General features: G+C 35.5%; 1 protein-coding gene across 1 annotated transcript; it reads right to left on the bottom strand.

Annotated features, from left to right (window-relative positions):
- Positions 1-173: 173 nt before the first annotated feature.
- On the bottom strand, positions 174-20,096 carry LOC142336989 (putative oxidoreductase TM_0325). Its single transcript, XM_075385994.1, has 3 exons — positions 19,473-20,096; positions 1,193-1,482; positions 174-637 (listed from the first exon to the last, which is right to left on the bottom strand). The coding sequence occupies exons 1-3, from the start codon at positions 19,669-19,671 to the stop codon at positions 347-349; spliced, it is 780 nt and encodes a 259-aa protein (XP_075242109.1). The 5' UTR covers positions 19,672-20,096; the 3' UTR covers positions 174-346.
- Between the last annotated feature and the right edge of the window lie 2,935 nt (positions 20,097-23,031).

The raw sequence follows: 23,031 nt of genomic DNA on the forward strand, positions 1-23,031 counted from the left end.
TTTTTATTTATTGGCTATAAAAGTTTATTTTCTAAAGATATGCTGCTAAAAGCCATTGCGCCCCTATGGCTCAATACAATTCGGTTGCTTTTTGGGGTAATCAGTTATGACGTACCATTGTTCAATTTAGCAGACTGAAATTGTTTTGCTGTTGCTGTAATACAAAACTTGAATTTTATCAAAAAATAGTTGTTCTTGACTGTGTTTATAAATAAAACATTATTTTTATCATGTTCTATCAAATGCCACTGCTTACATAGGAGTAATGACAAATTATTGAAATGCAATGAGAAACTTTGCTTTTTCTTCCATGTATTATTCCCAGAAGCTCTTCTGATGAATTTCTTTATATGGGATGGTGACAACTCAGCCCCCCATCGACTGACAGAATAGCCCCAGTCACAAACGAGGCCTCCTTACTTGACAAATACACAATCGAACTCGCAATTTCCTCCTCTTTTCCTATTCTTCCCATCGGGTTGCTGTGGTTGCTCAAGAGATAGTCAACTAGTTCACGCGGAAGCCCAGCTTTTACGTGGATTCCTGTATCAATCACTCCTGGGTTCACACTGTTTACCCTGATTCCATTTTTGCCTTCTTCTGCTGCCAGTGTTTTCGTAAACATGTCCAAAGCGGCCTTGAATTAAAAGAAGTTTTCATATAAACATTCAAGGTTGAGGTTGAGAAAATTGGAAATTTTGATATAATTCCTCTTTCCGGGATTGAGATCCTCTGTCAAATTTTTCAGCCTTCAGAGCTCAAAATGTCATTTCGCAAATGTTTGTGTTGAATTATGACCTTTTCCATTTAAATTAAACTTATTGTATAGAGTCAGTTCCACAGTTAAAGGACTGTAACCAATTGAAACAAGTATATCTAAAGTGACGTTAAAGCTCAGTTTTCTTAAATGAATTTGGTGGAAACCCTTAGGTGTTCGACATCGACCTGTTTTTGGACAATTTGCCGGCTAATTTTCGCGTTTTCCGGACCTATCTTGTATTATTTCCCGAGTATTTTTGGCGCTTTTCCTACCAATTTTGGACGCTTTTGGACTTGCCAAGTCTTGGACAAGACGTGAACAATGTTGACAAGTGTAAAGTGATATGATCAGTGTTCTGAATCAGTACTGAAATTAGACCTGCAATTGTACTGACCCAGCAGTACTGACTTGATGGTAAGTACGGGCTGTTACCTTTGACATGCTGTAATAAGCAGAGTTGGTGAATGACTTCAAACTAGAAATTGAAGAAATGTTCACAACACTTCCTTTCGTTTTCTCCAAATGAGGCAGACACAGTTTGGTAAGCATGATAGCCGACTTCACATTGACTCCAAAAACGTTGTCAAATTGTTCCACAGGCGCCTCGCGAATTGAGCCCATAGCACTGACGCCAGCATTATTTACCAGAATATCGATCCGGCCGAATTTGTCCAGAGATGTTGAAACAATCTTCTCACAAGTCTCATTAAGCGTAATATCACCTAAAACGCCAATTTTGTTAAATTTTATTATTTTTTTCAAAGTTCCATGTATTTTCGATAATTAGTATTTCTATTTGAGGTAATCGAGGAATAAACTGGTTAACGTTTAACAGAAATTTTTTATCAATAGAAAGGGTGGAAACTTTTCAAATAGGAAATTTATTCATTCAAATCTACCTAATTTAAAACTCCGTATTTTGTGTAAACTCTTCTAATTTGCGGTACTGCATCACAAGCACCCCAGTTGAAGGGTCGACTTATGAAAAGACCGTGAACTACCAATATCGGGTATGAAAAGACCGTGTTCGACCGATATTGGGTAGGAAATTATTTGGTTCGGCTTTAATTATCACGGTCGACCAATATTGGCCGCGGTCGACCATGGGTTAACCAATAAGTGCAATGGTCAATCATGGGTGTACCGAGATGTGTCAGGGTTCACGGTATAAGTGAATACACAATTTTTTGAAAGTAGCGGATTTTAGCCGAAACAAAAGAGTTGTTCAAATGAAAGTAAACTGTTAGGTCAATAATCCATGTTGATGGGTAGTCTAAAACACAAAAAAATTATAGCCTAGATTGCTTAGAAAAAAATGGTTTTCGTCTGTTTCTAGTATTCTACACTGGTTGTATTGAATTTAATTGATTTTTTTCAGAAACCGCCAGAGCCATGGAGTCGTCATTTAACCCAGCCTTGTACCACAAACTCAGCTTTAATAGTCATTATTTTGTTATTCTTTGGGATTCTAGTGCTGTGGGCGCGTTATTTGTGTGTATCTGTGGTGCATCTCTTAGTGCTTAAATTTCATGTTTGAAGCGCTCCTGACCTTAAATTGCACCAAAAATTTTGCTCAAAAAACGGTAGAAAAACATTTTGGGTAGACGATGCCAGGTATGAAAAGACCGTGGGTCGACGTACTGAAAGACTTTTTGTTAACCATGTTAGGTTATGAAAACACTTTGAGTCGGCCGTAATTAGGGTATAAAAATATCGTTGGTTGACCGTAATAAGGGCGTCATAAAGCACCATCAATTAATATTAAACGGGCATTTTTTACATACAATAAAGATATAGTTTTGTAATCTTATTGTTTGTTTCCTCAGCAACTAAAAAACTCTGACTATGTTATCTGCAAGATGCATGTTTGTTTAATAATGAGTAATGGTACTTTTTCATCGCAGAAAAATTTGCCAAAAAAATTTTTAGTGAAAAGTTGGATCTATTCTCTTTTGGCTCCCCACCTTAGTGAGCTTATATTTTTTACGCCCCCTAGGAACACGTGCCATTTTCATGCATAGTAACGTGCAATATAACAAAAAATTAATTTGTTATCGGGGCATAAAAAATGCTGGGGGGGGGGGGCAAAACAGAATAGACACGAAAAGTTTTATTGTCTCAATGCTTGAAAGGTTTGGCATGAACTGTCAGATTTTTGTATCTTAGCCTAAAAACCAACGGGGAAAATTGTTCTGCTTGATGAAAATTGATCAAAGAAACTGACTTTATGGTCCCTTTTTGGTTAGACTTTTTTGCCAATCACCTGGCTGGTTTTCCAACGTTGGATTACCTTTTGCGATGCTGTGAGGCTCAACTTTGCAAAAGCATCTTCTTTTTTTGGTTAAAAGGGTTTATATTTTGCCTATCTACCCAATTAAATAAAAAAAAGATGAACAGCTGAAATGTTTTGGGTTGACCTCTATACCGTTTCGAAATTCCATGGTCAACCAATATTGGGTATGAAAACACTAATGGTCGACAGTAAATAGGGTATGAAGAGACCGTGGGTTGATCTATGAACAGATTTTTGATCAAATTTACTAGTGTGTTCGATCATTTAATTAAGGTAAGGAAACTACACCAACCACGGCTATTTGATAAAATAGTCGACCACTTGATTAGGGCATTCACCCTTGAGGATTCTTCAGATTCACTCTTCAATTTCTTTTGATTTTCAAAATAAATCAGCCAACAAGCGATGGACTTTCTTAGTTTGTTTGCAAAAACAAAATCCTGAAAACCATTTTTTTTCTAGTTCAAGTATTTTTGATATTTATCTTTTGTTCTGCCTAATTTATATATTACAATTTTAAGTGAAAGAAAAAAATATGTGCCTGCAAAGTTTTTAAATTTTGCTGAGAACCGTAGGAGATTTGATAGGGTTTTTGAAATAACTCTGTTGTCTTTATTTATCTGAATAATTCGTTTCTCCATTTAAATAATAAGCAAAACTTCCAAACAGGCAAAACAAAATACGGAAGAAACGGCAGAAAAGAGCAACTAAAATAATTTCTCAATAAATTTGTTTCGAAAGTTTTCTTCCGTATTGTATCGTCGTTTCCTGCATCCGGCTGCAGGCTTGCTTTTAGTTTGGGCACTACTTTAGCATGATAGCAAGTACATAATTTCATTCAAAAACCAAAGCTGAGACACGTTTCTTTTTAACGAAAGATGAAAACCAAGATAAATCGAATGACACCTTCTTTTCAGTATCCTTTCTGTTTCAAAAGAATTTTTTGAATCACTGAGATTTCGATTTAAAACACTATCCATATGTGACCAATGTCCGGAAAATTGAGTATATATACTCAATTTTGTCGGGCTTTTTCACCACCCACTTTTTGTGATTAGAATTGTAAGCGTGTGCAGAAACAAAAATTAATGACTAATTTTGGAAATATCTCGATTCCAATTGTGAAATAAGACGACAACAAGTTGTTTTGAAGTTACCCATAGCACTTTTTACATGAACAACTAAGACTATGAATTTGGTCTCAAGTAATTACTAATAAAATTCGGGGAAAAAGTTTTATGCTAATTTCATCATTTCTTCAACGAAAAGACCATAATGGGTTTTTCTGGACATCGGCCGCATGGTGGTTTTTTTAAAATAGAATTACGATTGAGCGGAGAGAATCCAGGAGAATGGAAAACGAAAAGAGAAAAAATTTTCAAGGAAGTTGCTACAAATGTGACACCAGTCTCTTAAGGTAATCCTTCCCCCTTTTCTGCTTGTTCTGCTTTGAAACAAAATTTCTCCATTTTCTTTTTGCCAATATTCCTACGAGTTTGAACTGACTAAACGGGATCTAATTTCAATTACCAAAATTATATGATTCCAACATAATCCCAAATATTATTATAGATTATTATAATATGCCTGCTTCAGTTTCTGATCATACTTGGTGACAGGGGTTAAAATCCAAAATGAATGGTTGTCAAGATAGTAAATGTCTCTCAAGCAACTTCTTGAAACCAAAAAACTTAAACTGGCAACAAAATCCTAATAGAACTGATTCATTTTTCCCAAAAATCTGATATCCCTCCTAGATCGAGAAACTGTAAAAAAAAATTAAGAAAGTTTCAGGTTTCAATCCAATCAGTTACTAATCGCTTTAATTGGCAAACTGTTATCCAACAAAAACAATTTAAAAGCAATTGATAATTACATTTCAAAAAATTGGTAATGTAATTTGAGCCTGCAGTTAATTTTATTTACAATTAGCTGCAAAACCCGCAGAACGATAAATGCACAATTTTAATATTTGTTGCTCAGATTTTCTCGCCCCATCTAAATTCTTTTCAATGTTTCGTTCTTGTTATTTGTAATGAAATAAAGAATAAAAAGAAAAAATGTTTTGTAATGTTAAAATAAAGTTTCCATAAAATCATACTTTTTTGAAATCAGATCCAATTCAGAGATATTGACATATTAAACATTTTAACAAAAAACAAAACAGATTCGTGGCAAAATTTGTGCGTTATGGTAAAGCAAATGCGTGCGATTTTTTTAAATTTAGTTGGTGAGCGCTGAGAAGAAATTATTTGAGCCCGAAATAATTAAAGTATCCCCCGAATAATTAAAGCTTGTTAGAAACGATATATATTTAGAAAATTGAGCTTCTAGAGAAGTGACAAACCATAATCCAAAAAATGCGAATCAATGAAGTAATGCTATTTTCCACTGAACTGATATCAAAAATTTTGTTTAAAACTATTGACTCGATGCAACACACCTGTTATTCTAGTCGCGAACTCATGTTCTTTCACAGCCCTAATGTTAATTGGAAAAGTTGTAAAACAATACTTCTTCAAGTAAAAACCAAAAAGTTCTATTGGGTTCATCAAAAACTATTAGGAAAAACAAAAGTACACTTAAGTATTCTTTAAAATTACCGTTTGGCGTTCATGTTGAAATTGAATCTAAAAACTTAAAATTTGTTGGTTAAACCTGGCGTTCCTGAAATTACCAGAGGTTTTAGCAAATTATTTTTAGCAAGAGTTTCCATAACACAAAATCTGAGGTTTTTCAAAACATTGGAGCTGGTAATAAGTATTATTTGAAAATTGATAAGACTGAACATAGTAAAAAATTATAGATTATGTAAGAGACTTCATCTTCAAAATCTTTATTTAGTTTGAGAAGCCGAAAAAAGTGTACAAACAGAATGAAGAAAAAACTTAGTTATTTCATATTGAAAACGGAAAGAGTAAATGGTACATTTTTCATGGTGATTAGGTTTAGATCTCAGGATTTTCGGAAAAGAAACTCTGTGTTTCTCATGATATCTGTGACAGCTCAGAGATTACAAAAATTTATGGACGCAGGCAGTGTAGAAAATTAATTATTCCCAAACAAACAAAAGAGTGATAATTATTGGATTGACATATTCTAACAACAATGCATTACCAAATAATGGTTGGATGGAAGTCGGTATCATAAAATGAATTTAAAAGATTGAACTTATTTTAATTAAAATCATTCCAGGTAATTGAACCGGGTTCTGTTTTTTTGGCACGTTCTGGTATTCATTAAATAAAAATTGCTTGTATCTCTTCTTTGCACCATTGTATGACATATATATTTTTTGTTAGAAAACTGTTTGAGAATTCCTTTCTTATTAAAAGTTTTTCATGCAAATAGCATTGAAAATTGTTTTTTTGTACATGCATGTGAAAACGTGCTGCTGACAATTTCAGATATGAGCTAAAACAAACTTGTTGATTTTTGTTTACAATGTAATGACAATGTGTCAAACTCCGACAGTAAAGCGAAATTGGTAGAGTACACATTTTGATTTTAAGAACTTAGAATTAGTCAAAATTTTTCAATGAAAATAAACTTTGAAGGCTGATTTCTGCTTGTCTGTTGTTGTTGAAAGTTTCCAACTAATAGTCGCAGGTAGAACAGAAACATTTTTTACAATACACCAACTCCACGCGTAGAAAATGATTTTTTTGTATCAGTTGGAATTTCGACCCTGAGTGATTTTATTGCGTTTGACGTTTGAGATTTGAGCTATTTGAGTTAATAATGCTTTTCAACTGAGGTTTTTCTCTTGTAATGTTTCGTAATAAATCGCTAAAAGTCTTTAATGTTGAGCAATAAATTGTTCTCTCGTAAAAAATTAAAAACATTTAACTTATCTGAGCAGTTTTGACATCCAAAAAATACGCGTTTCATTTTTTAAACTGAAGCAAACTTGTTTTCAATATCTCGTCAAAAAAACAGCCAGATGCTGGAAAATTCAACCAAGGAAATAAGTTAATTATTATGCAAAAAACTCCAACTCAGTTTAAGTCTTGCTTCTCGCTCTTGAACTTGATCGCTGACCAATTTTAATCATATTTGTAATTTAGTTAAGTCACGTAGCATGTCATACACATGATTTTAGAAAACATTAGACAAACCTCTCAAACAGTTCAGACCAATTTATTTCGTTGAAAAAGAAAAACTCAAATGATTCTACTAATCTTCATCGCAGTTACTAAAAAACTTCATCGCTGTTAAGGTTGAAAGAGATAATGATTATTCAAATTTGAGTTTGCAACTGCAGTTGTTTTGGATAGTTCACCCCATGTAATTGTCGAAAACGTAACTCCGTTTAATGCACTTAATAGTGTCACAAATGGCAGGAGATGTTTGAAGCAAAAACGTTAAAAGATAATTTTTAAGGGAATGACTGGCGTGATTGATGTTTAAGTGCTCACTATCATGATCGAAGAGATTCCAGGTTTTTTTAAGCATTAATTTCATACAATATTTTGATTTTTCATGCATAGTAGTCGGTTTCATTGAACGGTGTTATGTTTATGACCACACATCACACATAAATCAGGAGCAAATTTCACAGGTATTTGTCAGACTAACCACGTTATCTAGTACCTCTTTATTGCTTTTTTATATTCTCAAACCAATGTTTGTTACGTCTTACAGAACTAGTTTTAAGTTTTTCTTTTCAAATTTTTTTACTTTCATTTTCAATTTAGCGTTTGAACCACGGTACGCATGACTAGCTGTGTCCAGCAGTATTGTTGTATCAGTTTCTTGTTTACAAATGATGCTGCTACACAATTAAATTCAATTTCTCTTGTTTGGGGAGAAAGAAATCAAAATGATTCCCCATTTCTCTATAAATCTAACTTCTTCCAAAAAAATTTGGTTATTATGAAATTTGACACTTTATTGGTTGTGTCCTCCTTTACGGAGAACAATTGTTCCGATGTTCTGTTTTGTAGCTTTCCAGTTATAAGGGCATTATCAGTAAATTTTTCTTGCTTTGAAGTCTTTCACATGAATCCAGATACAATTTATAGGAAGTTTCTTTTTTTGGTCGGACCCGTTCTGTTAGTGACAGCAATAATCTATTATGCTGCTCGTTTAAGTTGATATGTTTTTGGTTTTCTAGTTTAGTACAATAAAAGTTGCACCTTCTGTTTCTTTATTTAAAACAGTCTAAATTTAGTTTTGTTTTGTTTACAGAAAATCAGAAATCAATCAAAGTTTGATGGAAACAAAGTCAACTGAATTTTCTGGACGATAATTCGCATTTTGAAGGTTTATTCGCCGCCATCTCATAATTTAATCCCCAATTTTTTTAAGGAAAAAAAACAAAATTTTTTATCTATTAACTTCTTATCTTCTAGGAATTTAACCGCTTTTAACAAAGAACCTAAACTTAAAACAACTAAAAATGTATTGAAGTTTAACATGTTGCGATTACCGGGAGCAGTAGTTTTTCTGTAAAAAAATTAGTAAATATATCAACGAAATACGGTACGAAATAAAACTTATGTATATGAATAACAGTTCAAAAATTTGTTCTATTTCTGCTCACCTAGTAGTATATGGTTCCACCAACAAAAAAGAAATCCACCAACAAAAAAAAAAATTTCTGCTCTACTATTATATGGTTCCAGCAACAAAAAAGAAATACTTCAGCCTTCCCAATTTGGCAAACATTAAATTTTTCCGGAAAGAGAAAAAATTAAAATAATGTTTTAAGAACATAATTATTTCAGTTTTGTTGTTTCTGCAAGCAGCCTGCACTCGTGTTCTTCAAGCAGATGTACCTCAACTTTGGGAGACAAATTGCAAAAAAAAATCAGTGTTTTCCATTAATTTTTTTCTTCAAGAAATGTGCGGAGCAAAAACTTTCAATGTTTTACCCAAAAAAAAGTTTACTTGAAAGATACTAGCAGGCCCGCAAAAGTATAACAAGATCATTTGAAAAATTGAATTTTTAAAATTCATTTTTTCCTACCACCTCGAGCTGGAACACATGCCCCTCGTTCACCTGCCATAGGTATTACGTTACGTTACCGATGTGTTTGGTTTAGTATAATACCTCCAAGTCCTAGCAATTTTGTGTTCAACTTTTTTCGGCTTTGCTGACCCTTATAATTAGGGAGAACTAAGACTTGTACAGATAACGAAATTCTACATGGTGTCGTAGCGTAACGCATGCAATACGTTAGGCTGCATTTTTAAGGGGCGTAAAAAAGAGAAGAAACAAGATATGGAGGGAGAGAAAACAGAAAAAAGAAAAGAAAGACAGAAAGGAATGAGAAAAGAAAGAAACGAAAGGGCGAAACGAGACAGAAGACAAAGGAAAGACAGAAAAAAGAAAAAGTACAGCAAAACAGAACAGAAGAAAAAGAGAGAAAAGAAAGACAGAAAAGACCAAAGAAGATGAAAAAAGACAGAAAAGAAAGGAAGAGAAAGAGAGAAAAGCAAGATAAAACGAGAGAAAAAATGACCAAAAAAAGACAAAAAAGAGAGAAAAGATGGGTGGACGAAAGAGGAAAAAGTCCAAAAAGACAAATGAAACAGAGAAAGAAAATAAACGAAAAAAAGAGCGAGAGAGAAAGGAGGGAAAAGAAAAGAAAGGACAGAAAAGAATGAGAAAAGAAAAGCAAGAGAGAAGTAAGAGAGAAAAACAGGAGAGAGAGAAAGAGAAAAGGCGAAAGGAGAGAAAGAAAAGAAAGAGGGAGCAGAAAGAACCAAGTGAGAAAAGAAAGGAAAAAAGAACAGAAAGGAAAGAGTTAAAAGAAAGAGAGAAAAGAGACAGAATTGAAAGACAGGAAAAAGAAACGCAAGATAAAAGAAAAAGAAATCAAGAGAGAAAAGAAAGACAGAAAAAACACAAAAGAGAAAGGAAAGAGAAAAGAACGAGAAAATAAAGAGAAACGACAGAGGAACGGAAGAGAAAACGAATGAAAACAAATAAAGGTAGGAAACAAAACAGAAAAAACAGGTACAAAAGCAATAGAGAAAAGAGAGAAATGAAATACAGAAAAGAAGAAGAAAAACGACAGAAAGCAAAAAAGAGAGAAGAAAGCAGAAAGAACAGAGAAAAAAAGAGAACGAGAGAGACAGAAAAGAAAAACAAAAAGAGGCAGAAAATACTATAAGAAAGAAGTGAGAGAAAAGAAAAACCAAAGACAGAAAAGACAGAGAAAAACAAGAGAAAAAAAAGACAGAAAAGTGAGCGAGACAATAAAGAGAGAAGCTAAACATGAACAAAAGAGAGAAAGAATGAGAAAAAGGCAGAAAACAACAGAAAGGAGAAAACAAAGAGAAAAGAAAAGCAAAGAAAGAGTACAGTAAGACAGAAAAGAAATAGAAAGGAAAGAGGAAAGAACGACAAGCTAAAGAGAAGAACGAAAAAGAGAAAAGCCATTAAGAAACTAAAAGGAGACAAAAAAGATTTAAAAAGAGAAAAGAAACGCAGACAAGTACAGAACAAGACAGAAAAAAAACAGAAAAGAGAGAGAGAAAAGCAAAACAAAACGAGAGATAAAGAAAGGAAAAAAAAGAGAAAAGAAAGTGAAAGGAAAGATAGAAAGCAGAAGAGACAGAGAAAAAGAAATATAACCAAAAACAAAACAAATGAAAGAGAAAATAAAAAGAAAGATGGAGCAAAGAAAGAAAGAAACGGAAGAGAAAAGATCTTCATTCGAAAGTAAAAAAGAAAAATAGACCAAATTCTTCACAGCCTAATTTTTGAAAAAACTGGCAACAAAAAAGTCAGTTAATTAAACTTCAGTTGTTCAAAACTTTTATGAGACTGAGATCAAGCAAAACTGAAAGCAAAAGAAGCAAAAGATCGTTTAAAAATTGGTCACGCAAACATTCAGCGTAAAAAGTTCTAATCAAAAACACCCGATGCTATCCAGTCATTGACCTTTATTGCATAAATTACTTTTCGGTCACTGACTTTTTGACAATGACAACTTTTCGGTCATAGGCAGCTTTTCCAAAAATGAACCATTTTTCCATTCAGTATTCAGTCATTGACCTTTACGGCATAAGTAACTTTTCGGCCATTTACTTTTTGGCAAGGTCAAGTTTTCAGTCATTGACCTTTTTCAAAATACATGCGAATCAAAACGCTTTGATGTATATTTAAGAGGCCTTAAAACATGTGAAGATTGAGAGCTTAAATATGGTGGTATAGGTACTCAGATTATTTTTAATATGTAGATTGATAGAAGATAGAGAGTGACAGGAGAAAGACAGGGATCACAAAAAATTGTGAAAAAGGAGGGAATTGGAGAAAATAGAAACGGATGCGACGTTAATGGACAAAAATCCCGATAAATACGCGGCTCATCTGTTTCTTAGCTCAACTCATTGCGCTTTTGCCTCTTAACTCACGGACCCTGGTTCGAATCCGACTGTTGCCAGTCGCTTTTTTCCGTAAAGCATGTATAGGGGCTGTTAAAACATGTAAAGATTAGGAGCTTAAAAATGGTGCCTTTTATGTCGACACTGAATTAATATATAGATATAGATGACAGCTTTTCGGTCATAGGCAGCATTTCGAACAATGAACCATTTTTACATTCACTATTCAGTCATTGACCTTTATGGCATAGGTAACTTTTCAGTCATTTACTTTTTGGCAAGGTCAAGTTTTTCGGTCATTGACCTTTTTCAAAATACATGCGAATCAAAACGCTTTGATGTATATTTAAGAGGCCTTAAAACATGTGAAGATTATGAGCTTAAATATGGTGATATAGGTATTCAGATTATTTTTAATATGTAGATTGATACAAGATAGATAGCGACAGGAGAAAGGCATGGAATATAAAAAATTGTGAAAAAGGGAGGGAATTGGAGAAAGTAGAAACGGATGCGACGTTAATGGACAAAAATCCCGATAAATACGCGGCTCGTCTGTTTCTTAGCTCAACTTATTGCGCTTTTGACTCTTAACTCACATACCCCGGTTCGAATACGACTGTTGCCAGTCGCTTTTTGCCGAAAAGCATGTTTAGGTGCTGTTAAAACATGTAACGATTAGGAGCTTAAACATGGTGCCTTTTAAGTCGACAGTGAATTAATATATAGATATAGATGACAGCTTTTCGGTCATAGGCAGCATTTCAAACAATGAACCATTTTTACATTCAGTATTCAGTCATTGACCTTTATGGCATAGGTAACTTTTCAGTCATTTACTTTTCGGCAAGGTCAAATTTTTCGATCATTGACCTTTTTCAAAATACATGCGAATCAAAACGCTTTGATGTATATTTAAGAGGCCTTAAAACATGTGAAGATTAAGAGCTTAAACATGGTGGTTTAGGTATTCAGATTATTTTTAATATGTAGATTGATACAAGATAGATAGCGACAGGAGAAAGGCATGGAATATAAAAAATTGTGAAAAAGGGAGGGAATTGGAGAAAGTGGAAACGGATGCGACGTTAATGGACAAAAATTCCGATAACTACGGGGCTCATCTGTTTCTTAGCTCAACTCATTGCGCTTTTGCCTCTTAACTCACGGACCCCGGTTCGAATCCGACTGTTGCCAGTCGCTTTTTTCCGTAAAGCATGTTTAGGGGCTGTTAAAACATGTAAAGATTAGGAGCTTAAACATGGTGCCTTTTATGTCGACACAGAATTAATATATAGATATAGATGACAGCTTTTCGGTCATAGGCAGCATTTCGAACAATGAACCATTTTTACATTCAGTATTCAGTCATTGACCTTTATGGCATAGGTAACTTTTCAGTCATTTACTTTTTGGCAAGGTCAATTTTTTCGGTCATTGACCTTTTTCATAATACATCCGAATCAAAACGCTTTGATGTATATTTAAGAGGCCTTAAAACATGTGAAGATTAGGAGCTTAAATATGGTGGTATAGGTATTCAGATTATTTTTAATATGTAGATTGATACAAGATAGATAGCGACAGGAGAAAGGCATGGAATATAAAAAATTGTGAAAAAGGGAGGGAATTGGAGAAAGTAGAAACGGATGCGACGTTAATGGACAAAAATCCCGATAAATACGCGGCTCGTCTGTTTCTTAGCTCAACTCATTGCGCTTTTGACTCTTAACTCACATACCCCGGTTCGAATCCGACTGTTGCCAGCCGCTTTTTTGCCGAAAAGCATGTTTAGGTGCTGTTAAAACGTGTAACGATTAGGAGCTTAAACATGGTGCCTTTTATGTCGACACTGAATTAATATATAGATATAGATGACAGCTTTTCGGTCATAGGCAGCATTTCGAACAATGAACCATTTTTACATTCAGTATTCAGTTATTGACCTTTATGGCATAGGTAACTTTTCAGTCATTTACTTTTCGGCAAGGTCAAGTTTTTCGGTCATTGACCTTTTTCAAAATACATGCGAATCAAAACGCTTTGACGTATATTTAAGAGGCCTTAAAACATGTGAAGATTAAGAGCTTAAATATGGTGGTATAGGTATTCAGATTATTTTTAATATGTAGATTGATACAAGATAGATAGCGACAGGAGAAAGGCATGGAATATAAAAAATTGTGAAAAAGGGAGGGAATTGGAGAAAGTAGAAACGGATGCGACGTTAATGGACAAAAATCCCGATAAATACGCGGCTCGTCTGTTTCTTAGCTCAACTCATTGCGCTTTTGACTCTTAACTCACATACCCCGGTTCGAATCCGACTGTTGCCAGCCGCTTTTTTGCCGAAAAGCATGTTTAGGTGCTGTTAAAACGTGTAACGATTAGGAGCTTAAACATGGTGCCTTTTATGTCGACACTGAATTAATATATAGATATAGATGACAGCTTTTCGGTCATAGGCAGCATTTCGAACAATGAACCATTTTTACATTCAGTATTCAGTTATTGACCTTTATGGCATAGGTAACTTTTCAGTCATTTACTTTTCGGCAAGGTCAAGTTTTTCGGTCATTGACCTTTTTCAAAATACATGCGAATCAAAACGCTTTGACGTATATTTAAGAGGCCTTAAAACATGTGAAGATTAAGAGCTTAAATATGGTGGTATAGGTTTTCAGATTATTTTTAATATGTAGATTGATACAAGATAGATAGCGACAGGAGAAAGGCATGGAATATAAAAAATTGTGAAAAACGGAGGGAATTGGAGAAAATAGAAACGGATGCGACGTTAATGGACAAAAATCCCGATAAATACGCGGCTCATCTGTTTCTTAGCTCAACTCATTGCGCTTTTGCCTCTTAACTCACGGACCCTGGTTCGAATCCGACTGTTGCCAGTCGCTTTTTTCCGTAAAGCATGTTTAGGGGCTGTTAAAACATGTAAAGATTAGGAGCTTAAAAATGGTGCCTTTTATGTCGACACTGAATTAATATATAGATATAGATGACAGCTTTTCGGTCATAGGCAGCATTTCGAACAATGAACCATTTTTACATTCAGTATTCAGTTATTGACCTTTATGGCATAGGTAACTTTTCAGTCATTTACTTTTCGGCAAGGTCAAGTTTTTCGGTCATTGACCTTTTTCAAAATACATGCGAATCAAAACGCTTTGACGTATATTTAAGAGGCCTTAAAACATGTGAAGATTAAGAGCTTAAATATGGTGGTATAGGTTTTCAGATTATTTTTAATATGTAGATTGATACAAGATAGATAGCGACAGGAGAAAGGCATGGAATATAAAAAATTGTGAAAAACGGAGGGAATTGGAGAAAATAGAAACGCATGCGACGTTAATGGACAAAAATCCCGATAAATACGCGGCTCATCTGTTTCTTAGCTCAACTCATTGCGCTTTTGCCTCTTAACTCACGGACCTTGGTTCGAATCCGACTGTTGCCAGTCGCTTTTTTCCGTAAAGCATGTTTAGGGGCTGTTAAAACATGTAAAGATTAGGAGCTTAAAAATGGTGCCTTTTATGTCGACACTGAATTAATATATAGATATAGATGACAGCTTTTCGGTCATAGGCAGCATTTCGAACAATGAACCATTTTTACATTCAGTATTCAGTCATTGACCTTTATGGCATAGGTAACTTTTCAGTCATTTACTTTTTGGCAAGGTCAAGTTTTTCGGTCATTGACCTTTTTCAAAATACATGCGAATCAAAACGCTTTGATGTATATTTAAGAGGCCTTAAAACATGTGAAGATTATGAGCTTAAATATGGTGGTATAGGTATTCAGATTATTTTTAATATGTAGATTGATACAAGATAGATAGCGACAGGAGAAAGGCATGGAATATAAAAAATTGTGAAAAAGGGAGGGAATTGGAGAAAGTAGAAACGGATGCGACGTTAATGGACAAAAATCCCGATAAATACGCGGCTCGTCTGTTTCTTAGCTCAACTTATTGCGCTTTTGACTCTTAACTCACATACCCCGGTTCGAATACGACTGTTGCCAGTCGCTTTTTGCCGAAAAGCATGTTTAGGTGCTGTTAAAACATGTAACGATTAGGAGCTTAAACATGGTGCCTTTTAAGTCGACACTGAGTTAATATATAGATATAGATGACAGCATTTCGGTCATAGGCAGTATTTCAAACAATGAACCATTTTTACATTCAGTATTCAGTCATTGACCTTTATGGCATAGGTAACTTTTCAGTCATTTACTTTTCGGCAAGGTCAAGTTTTTCGGTCATTGACCTTTTTCAAAATACATGCGAATCAAAACGCTTTGATGTATATTTAAGAGGCCTTAAAACATGTGAAGATTAAGAGCTTAAACATGGTGGTATAGGTATTCAGAATATTTTTAATATGAAGATTGATACAAGATAGATAGCGACAGGAGAAAGGCATGGAATATAAAAAATTGTGAAAAAGGGAGGGAATTGGAGAAAATGGAAACGGATGCGACGTTAATGGACAAAAATTCCGATAACTACGGGGCTCATCTGTTTCTTAGCTCAACTCATTGCGCTTTTGCCTCTTAACTCACGGATCCCGGTTCGAATCCGACTGTTGCCAGTCGCTTTTTTCCGTAAAGCATGTTTAGGGGCTGTTAAAACATGTAAAGATTAGGAGCTTAAAAATGGTGCCTTTTATGTCGACACTGAATTAATATATAGATATAGATGACAGCTTTTCGGTCATAGGCAGCATTTCGAACAATGAACCATTTTTACATTCAGTATTCAGTTATTGACCTTTATGGCATAGGTAACTTTTCAGTCATTTACTTTTCGGCAAGGTCAAGTTTTTCGGTCATTGACCTTTTTCAAAATACATGCGAATCAAAACGCTTTGACGTATATTTAAGAGGCCTTAAAACATGTGAAGATTAAGAGCTTAAATATGGTGGTATAGGTTTTCAGATTATTTTTAATATGTAGATTGATACAAGATAGATAGCGACAGGAGAAAGGCATGGAATATAAAAAATTGTGAAAAACGGAGGGAATTGGAGAAAATAGAAACGCATGCGACGTTAATGGACAAAAATCCCGATAAATACGCGGCTCATCTGTTTCTTAGCTCAACTCATTGCGCTTTTGCCTCTTAACTCACGGACCCTTGTTCGAATCCGACTGTTGCCAGTCGCTTTTTTCCGTAAAGCATGTTTAGGGGCTGTTAAAACATGTAAAGATTAGGAGCTTAAAAATGGTGCCTTTTATGTCGACACTGAATTAATATATAGATATAGATGACAGCTTTTCGGTCATAGGCAGCATTTCGAACAATGAACCATTTTTACATTCAGTATTCAGTCATTGACCTTTATGGCATAGGTAACTTTTCAGTCATTTACTTTTTGGCAAGGTCAAGTTTTTCGGTCATTGACCTTTTTCAAAATACATGCGAATCAAAACGCTTTGATGTATATTTAAGAGGCCTTAAAACATGTGAAGATTATGAGCTTAAATATGGTGGTATAGGTATTCAGATTATTTTTAATATGTAGATTGATACAAGATAGATAGCGACAGGAGAAAGGCATGGAATATAAAAAATTGTGAAAAAGGGAGGGAATTGGAGAAAGTAGAAACGGATGCGACGTTAATGGACAAAAATCCCGATAAATACGCGGCTCGTCTGTTTCTTAGCTCAACTTATTGCGCTTTTGACTCTTAACTCACATACCCCGGTTCGAATACGACTGTTGCCAGTCGCTTTTTGCCGAAAAGCATGTTTAGGTGCTGTTAAAACATGTAACGATTAGGAGCTTAAACATGGTGCCTTTTAAGTCGACACTGAGTTAATATATAGATATAGATGACAGCATTTCGGTCATAGGCAGTATTTCAAACAATGAACCATTTTTACATTCAGTATTCAGTCATTGACCTTTATGGCATAGGTAACTTTTCAGTCATTTACTTTTCGGCAAGGTCAAGTTTTTCGGTCATTGACCTTTTTCAAAATACATGCGAATCAAAACGCTTTGATGTATATTTAAGAGGCCTTAAAACATGTGAAGATTAAGAGCTTAAACATGGTGGTATAGGTATTCAGAATAATTTTAATATGAAGATTGATACAAGATAGATAGCGACAGGAGAAAGGCATGGAATATAAAAAATTGTGAAAAAGGGAGGGAATTGGAGAAAATGGAAACGGATGCGACGTTAATGGACAAAAATTCCGATAACTACGGGGCTCATCTGTTTCTTAGCTCAACTCATTGCGCTTTTGCCTCTTAACTCACGGATCCCGGTTCGAATCCGACTGTTGCCAGTCGCTTTTTTCCGTAAAGCATGTTTAGGGGCTGTTAAAACATGTAAAGATTAGGAGCTTAAACATGGTGCCTTTTATGTCGACACAGAATTAATATATAGATATAGATGACAGCTTTTCGGTCATAGGCAGCATTTCGAACAATGAACCATTTTTACATTCAGTATTCAGTCATTGACCTTTATGGCATAGGTAACTTTTCAGTCATTTACTTTTTGGCAAGGTCAATTATTTCGGTCATTGACCTTTTTCAAAATACATCCGAATCAAAACGCTTTGATGTATATTTAAGAGGCCTTAAAACATGTGAAGATTAGGAGCTTAAATATGGTGGTATAGGTATTCAGATTATTTTTAATATGTAGATTGATACAAGATAGATAGCGACAGGAGAAAGGCATGGAATATAAAAAATTGTGAAAAAGGGAGGGAATTGGAGAAAGTAGAAACGGATGCGACGTTAATGGACAAAAATCCCGATAAATACGCGGCTCGTCTGTTTCTTAGCTCAACTCATTGCGCTTTTGACTCTTAACTCACATACCCCGGTTCGAATCCGACTGTTGCCAGTCGCTTTTTTGCCGAAAAGCATGTTTAGGTGCTGTTAAAACATGTAACGATTAGGAGCTTAAACATGGTGCCTTTTATGTCGACACTGAATTAATATATAGATATAGATGACAGCTTTTCGGTCATAGGCAGCATTTCGAACAATGAACCATTTTTACATTCAGTATTCAGTTATTGACCTTTATGGCATAGGTAACTTTTCAGTCATTTACTTTTCGGCAAGGTCAAGTTTTTCGGTCATTGACCTTTTTCAAAATACATGCGAATCAAAACGCTTTGACGTATATTTAAGAGGCCTTAAAACATGTGAAGATTAAGAGCTTAAATATGGTGGTATAGGTTTTCAGATTATTTTTAATATGTAGATTGATACAAGATAGATAGCGACAGGAGAAAGGCATGGAATATAAAAAATTGTGAAAAACGGAGGGCATTGGAGAAAGTGGAAACAGATGCGACGTTAATGGACAAAAATCCCGATAAATACGCGGCTCATCTGTTTCTTAGCTCAACTCATTGCGCTTTTGCCTCTTAACTCACATACCCCGGTTCGAATCCGACTGTTGCCAGTCGCTTTTTTCCGTAAAGCATGTTTAGGGGCTGTTAAAACATGTAAAGATTAGGAGCTTAAACATGGTGCCTTTTATGTCGACACTGAATTAATATATAGATTTCTTTTGAAAAACAAGACAATTGGCTTTTAAAATATCGGTAAAATGCCAACCTTTTATTGAGTCAGAGGAAAATTACAAATAGGCGGAACAATTTTGGATTTTTGAGAACTTATACCCTGTTCTTTATTATTAACGATATTGTCGGTGCTCCGTGCCAAAATTTTTGGTGTTCCTAGTTGCGAACATTATTAAAATTGGAAATAATTTTGATCAAAAAACAAAAACACCGCCATCTTTATGCGAATAATGGATTTGCTCCACTTTTTTCCCGGCCCGTAATAACAAGGCAACTTCCTTCATTTCAAGAAGTACCCCACTGCTGTCAAATAATCTTAACCACTTTGACAAGTCAAAAACATTCAAGGACTCCAATTACAGTGGCCTTTTTCATCATTTTAGCCTCTTGACCAAATTGAGTAATATTGGTGTAAATTACTGCATCAAAATGGGAGGAATTTAAGACAGACTCTTGACCAGATTTCTCAGCAGCTCTGTCTTTCTTCGGGATTTACACCTACCAGTCACTGCCACACAATCTGCCTTTGGGTTGACAGAGTTTAGTTTTTGCTGTGTGTCTAGAATGCCCTGTTGGTTTCTGCCAGTGAGACAGAATCTGTTCACTCCCTTCTGTGCAAACTTGACCACTGTAGCTGCCCCTATCCCACTACTGCTCCCTGTCACTATCACCACTGTCTCAGGACCAAAGAGAGAATCCATAGTATTTTACTGGCTTGCAATTTTGGTAACAATGAAAATTTTAAATTGTCCACAAACAATAAACTGGACTGAACAGTAAAATTATGTCTTTGAAGTTTGTGTGAACTGAAAAAGAGCAATGCTTGAAGACAGCCAATAATTTGCTCAAGTCAGACTATGTAACTCAATTTATAACTGATTATAAATGTTCTACGCTTTTATCAACCACTCAAAAGTGTGTTAATTTTTCCTTTGATAACCGCTTAGCCCTACTGGATAAACAACGGGGCGAATTAACAAATACAGAAATAGACATGGCCCATTTAGGGTTTCATCAATTGATCTAATGGCCCCCTTTTTTATCAATTAGCTCCACATTTCCTCCCTCGACCAATGGAGAGACGCCGCATGCTAACTAGAGATAATCAAAAAGATAATCAGGCGCTACCTTGACCATACAGATTGACTCATAATGACAAAATAACGCATTACATTTTCGAATCGTTCATGAATGTAAACGACGGTCGGTATGACGTTCAACTATACTAAAGAGATTACGTATTACCACAAAAGTGACCACGTGAAATTACGTACACGAGTGTTGAAGTTGCGAATGATTTAGAATATCCAAAAATTTATTGCGCAAAACTCATAGTCAAGCAACTAACCCGCGATAGACGCTAGGGCGATGCCTGCTAGAGGAGAAGGGCTGGAGGGGGGGGGGGGTGGTTGGGAATTAGGGGCATTAGTTTGTGGACTTACAAACTCGAAAATACGACGCCACTTTGCCATTTTGCCACATCGACAAACTTACAATACCAGAATTTCATTGCGTAATTACTCTAGTGATATGACCCAGACTTCAGCTTAAACTATAATAGTGACATAAATTAGTAAAAAAAATGGACTGTTTGCCTTAAAGTTAGCCGGCGTCATTGTAACTGCTAGATGTCCTAGTAATTGCAATGAAATATTATTTTCAAGTCCTTTGTTATGAAAGATTATTTACTTTCGACGCCCGAAATGTATGTTTACTAACTTGTATCTTGGCCAAAATACCGGATATGCTCACAAGTTATGACCAAAAACAATTATTCTACGTTAGAGATTGCAAACAGCGGTTAACGAGCCAATGAGAAGATTGTGATATATCGAGAAGTGGCGAACTTAGCAACTTAGGTTAAAACTTCGATATATAAAGAAAACTTTCTTACCTGATGTTTGGTGAAGTGAAATTGAATAATGGCTTCTAATATGAACCGAATCATCGATTAAAATTTGTTCAAACCACACGTTTATCAGTGTACATAAACCATATATTTGTGTGATAGCTTCGACCTTCCCACCACCAGATATGATCAGAAACCAACTCTCCGACCCTCACAGTAAATAGAAATGACATGTTCTCAGGTAGGGAGAACAATGTTTTAAGTGCAAAAAGTACTTGCCATATACGGCAAAGGGGAAAACATGTTCATAACTAAAGTGTAAATTAACCCATATCAGTTTATCTATATCTAGACGGATCTGTAAATTTTCATACTGAAACGGACTATAAATACCTGTGAAATTTTGTACATTTAGGCCAATTTGAATTCAATTATTAAAATAAGAAAAATTCTTGTTACTTGTGCTCGAGATGACGACAATGGTGTCCAGACCACCAAACGATCGATAAACCTTGGATCTGCAAAATACTGAATCCTGTACTGCGTGGATCATGTCTTGTGGAGCGAAACGTGCCGCAGAGAAGAAAGAAGATAAAGTCATCACCGACTGTACGATGGTGGACCTACAGGTAACAAATCTTTTTCTTAGCATATGCGGCCAGGACGTACTTCTCAAATTTAGCAGACTTGTGAGCGCTAAAAAATTGTTAGACACTCCTTTTAAAGAGATCAGACAAGCTATTCAAAACTATATTTTCCCTAAATAGAGAGTAAAAACGGCAGAAAGGACTAAATTTCTTTCCGCTGCCAAAGGCGTTGGAGAAACTGACGACAATTTTCTAGCGCGTCTCACAGAAGAAGCACGTTATTGTGACTTCGAAAAACTTAAAACATTAACCAACCCTGAGGAAGAGTTTCAGGTTTGAGAGACCCTGAGGCCAAATTAGGACTATTAGACGGCATTAAAACTAAGCCAACAATGTGTTTGTCTTAAATGACAGAAAGCTTACAGTTCAGAAGTCAAGCAATGGCTTTTGCGAGTCCCTCAACAGGTAATAGATCATTTGTAATAAAAGAAGAAGTGGGATACAATTTCGAAAAGACCTTCAGAATACCTACTGAAAAGTTCACTGGTTATAAAGGCAATGGTAATATGTGTAATAGATGTGGAGGTAAGCCATACAGTAGCAAGCCGTGTCCGGCCTTGAACAAGAAATGTAACACCTTTGAAAAGTTGGGGCACTTTTCAAAAATGTGCAGAAAAAAACCCAGCCTAAGTCAGATAAGTCTGACCAGCACAACAATTTCTGCGAGAAAGAAGGTACGTTGTCTGGTCAAACATCATTCGAAATTGAGATGGGGATGTACTATACACGGGAAAACGTGTTTAACATGTCGGTGACATGGGAGTATATTACAGTAAAAGAACATAAAAAAAAAATGCAAATGATACCGGCGCTGCTGGCAACGTGATATCATCACTAATCTGGACTGAGCTTGGTAAATCTCAGTTAAATGGGAAAGTCAGACCTCTTGAGGCCTATGACGGTCATCAACTGACGATTCTGGGATCACTAACCTGTGATGTTGAGTGGAATGGAAGCAAGTATAGGCAACAACAACTAGCAGTTGTGCAATCCGACAATAAATTTGGGCTACTTGGGAGAGACATACTACCCCAAGAAGGCATCAATGCAATGAGTGATGAAAGACTACTACCTGCAGTCAAAGGATACAAAGCGCAAGTGAAACTCATACCGGGATCACAGCCAATGCTCTGCAAAGCCAGAAAGTTACATCTACCTCTCCAAGACAGGGTCAAAGAGAAGTTTGAGATAATGGTACGACAGGGCATTCTGGAGCCAGTACAATTGGTGGGGTCACAAATGCATCACCAGTAGTGTAGCAGCGAAAGAAAAATGGAGCACTGAGACTATGCGTGGACCTGAAAGTTCACATCAATGGCAAAGTTATGGACGAGGACTATCCAATCCCAGACATGGAGGCTATTTTCCATAATTTCCATGGGATCTCTTACTTTGGAAAAATTGACTTATCAAACGCATACTATCAAGTTGAGCTGGACGAGGATGCAAAAGAAATATGCACAATCAACACATCGCAGAGATTGTTCAAGATGTGCAGGCTTCCTCAGGGCCTAAAAAACTCTTCATCAATCTTCCAGAATTGCATTGAGTCAATTCTCAAAGGA

The sequence above is a fragment of the Convolutriloba macropyga genome, chromosome 3, assembly GCF_964194025.1.
Source record: "Convolutriloba macropyga chromosome 3, txConMacr16.3, whole genome shotgun sequence".
NCBI lineage: Eukaryota > Metazoa > Xenacoelomorpha > Acoela > Convolutidae > Convolutriloba > Convolutriloba macropyga.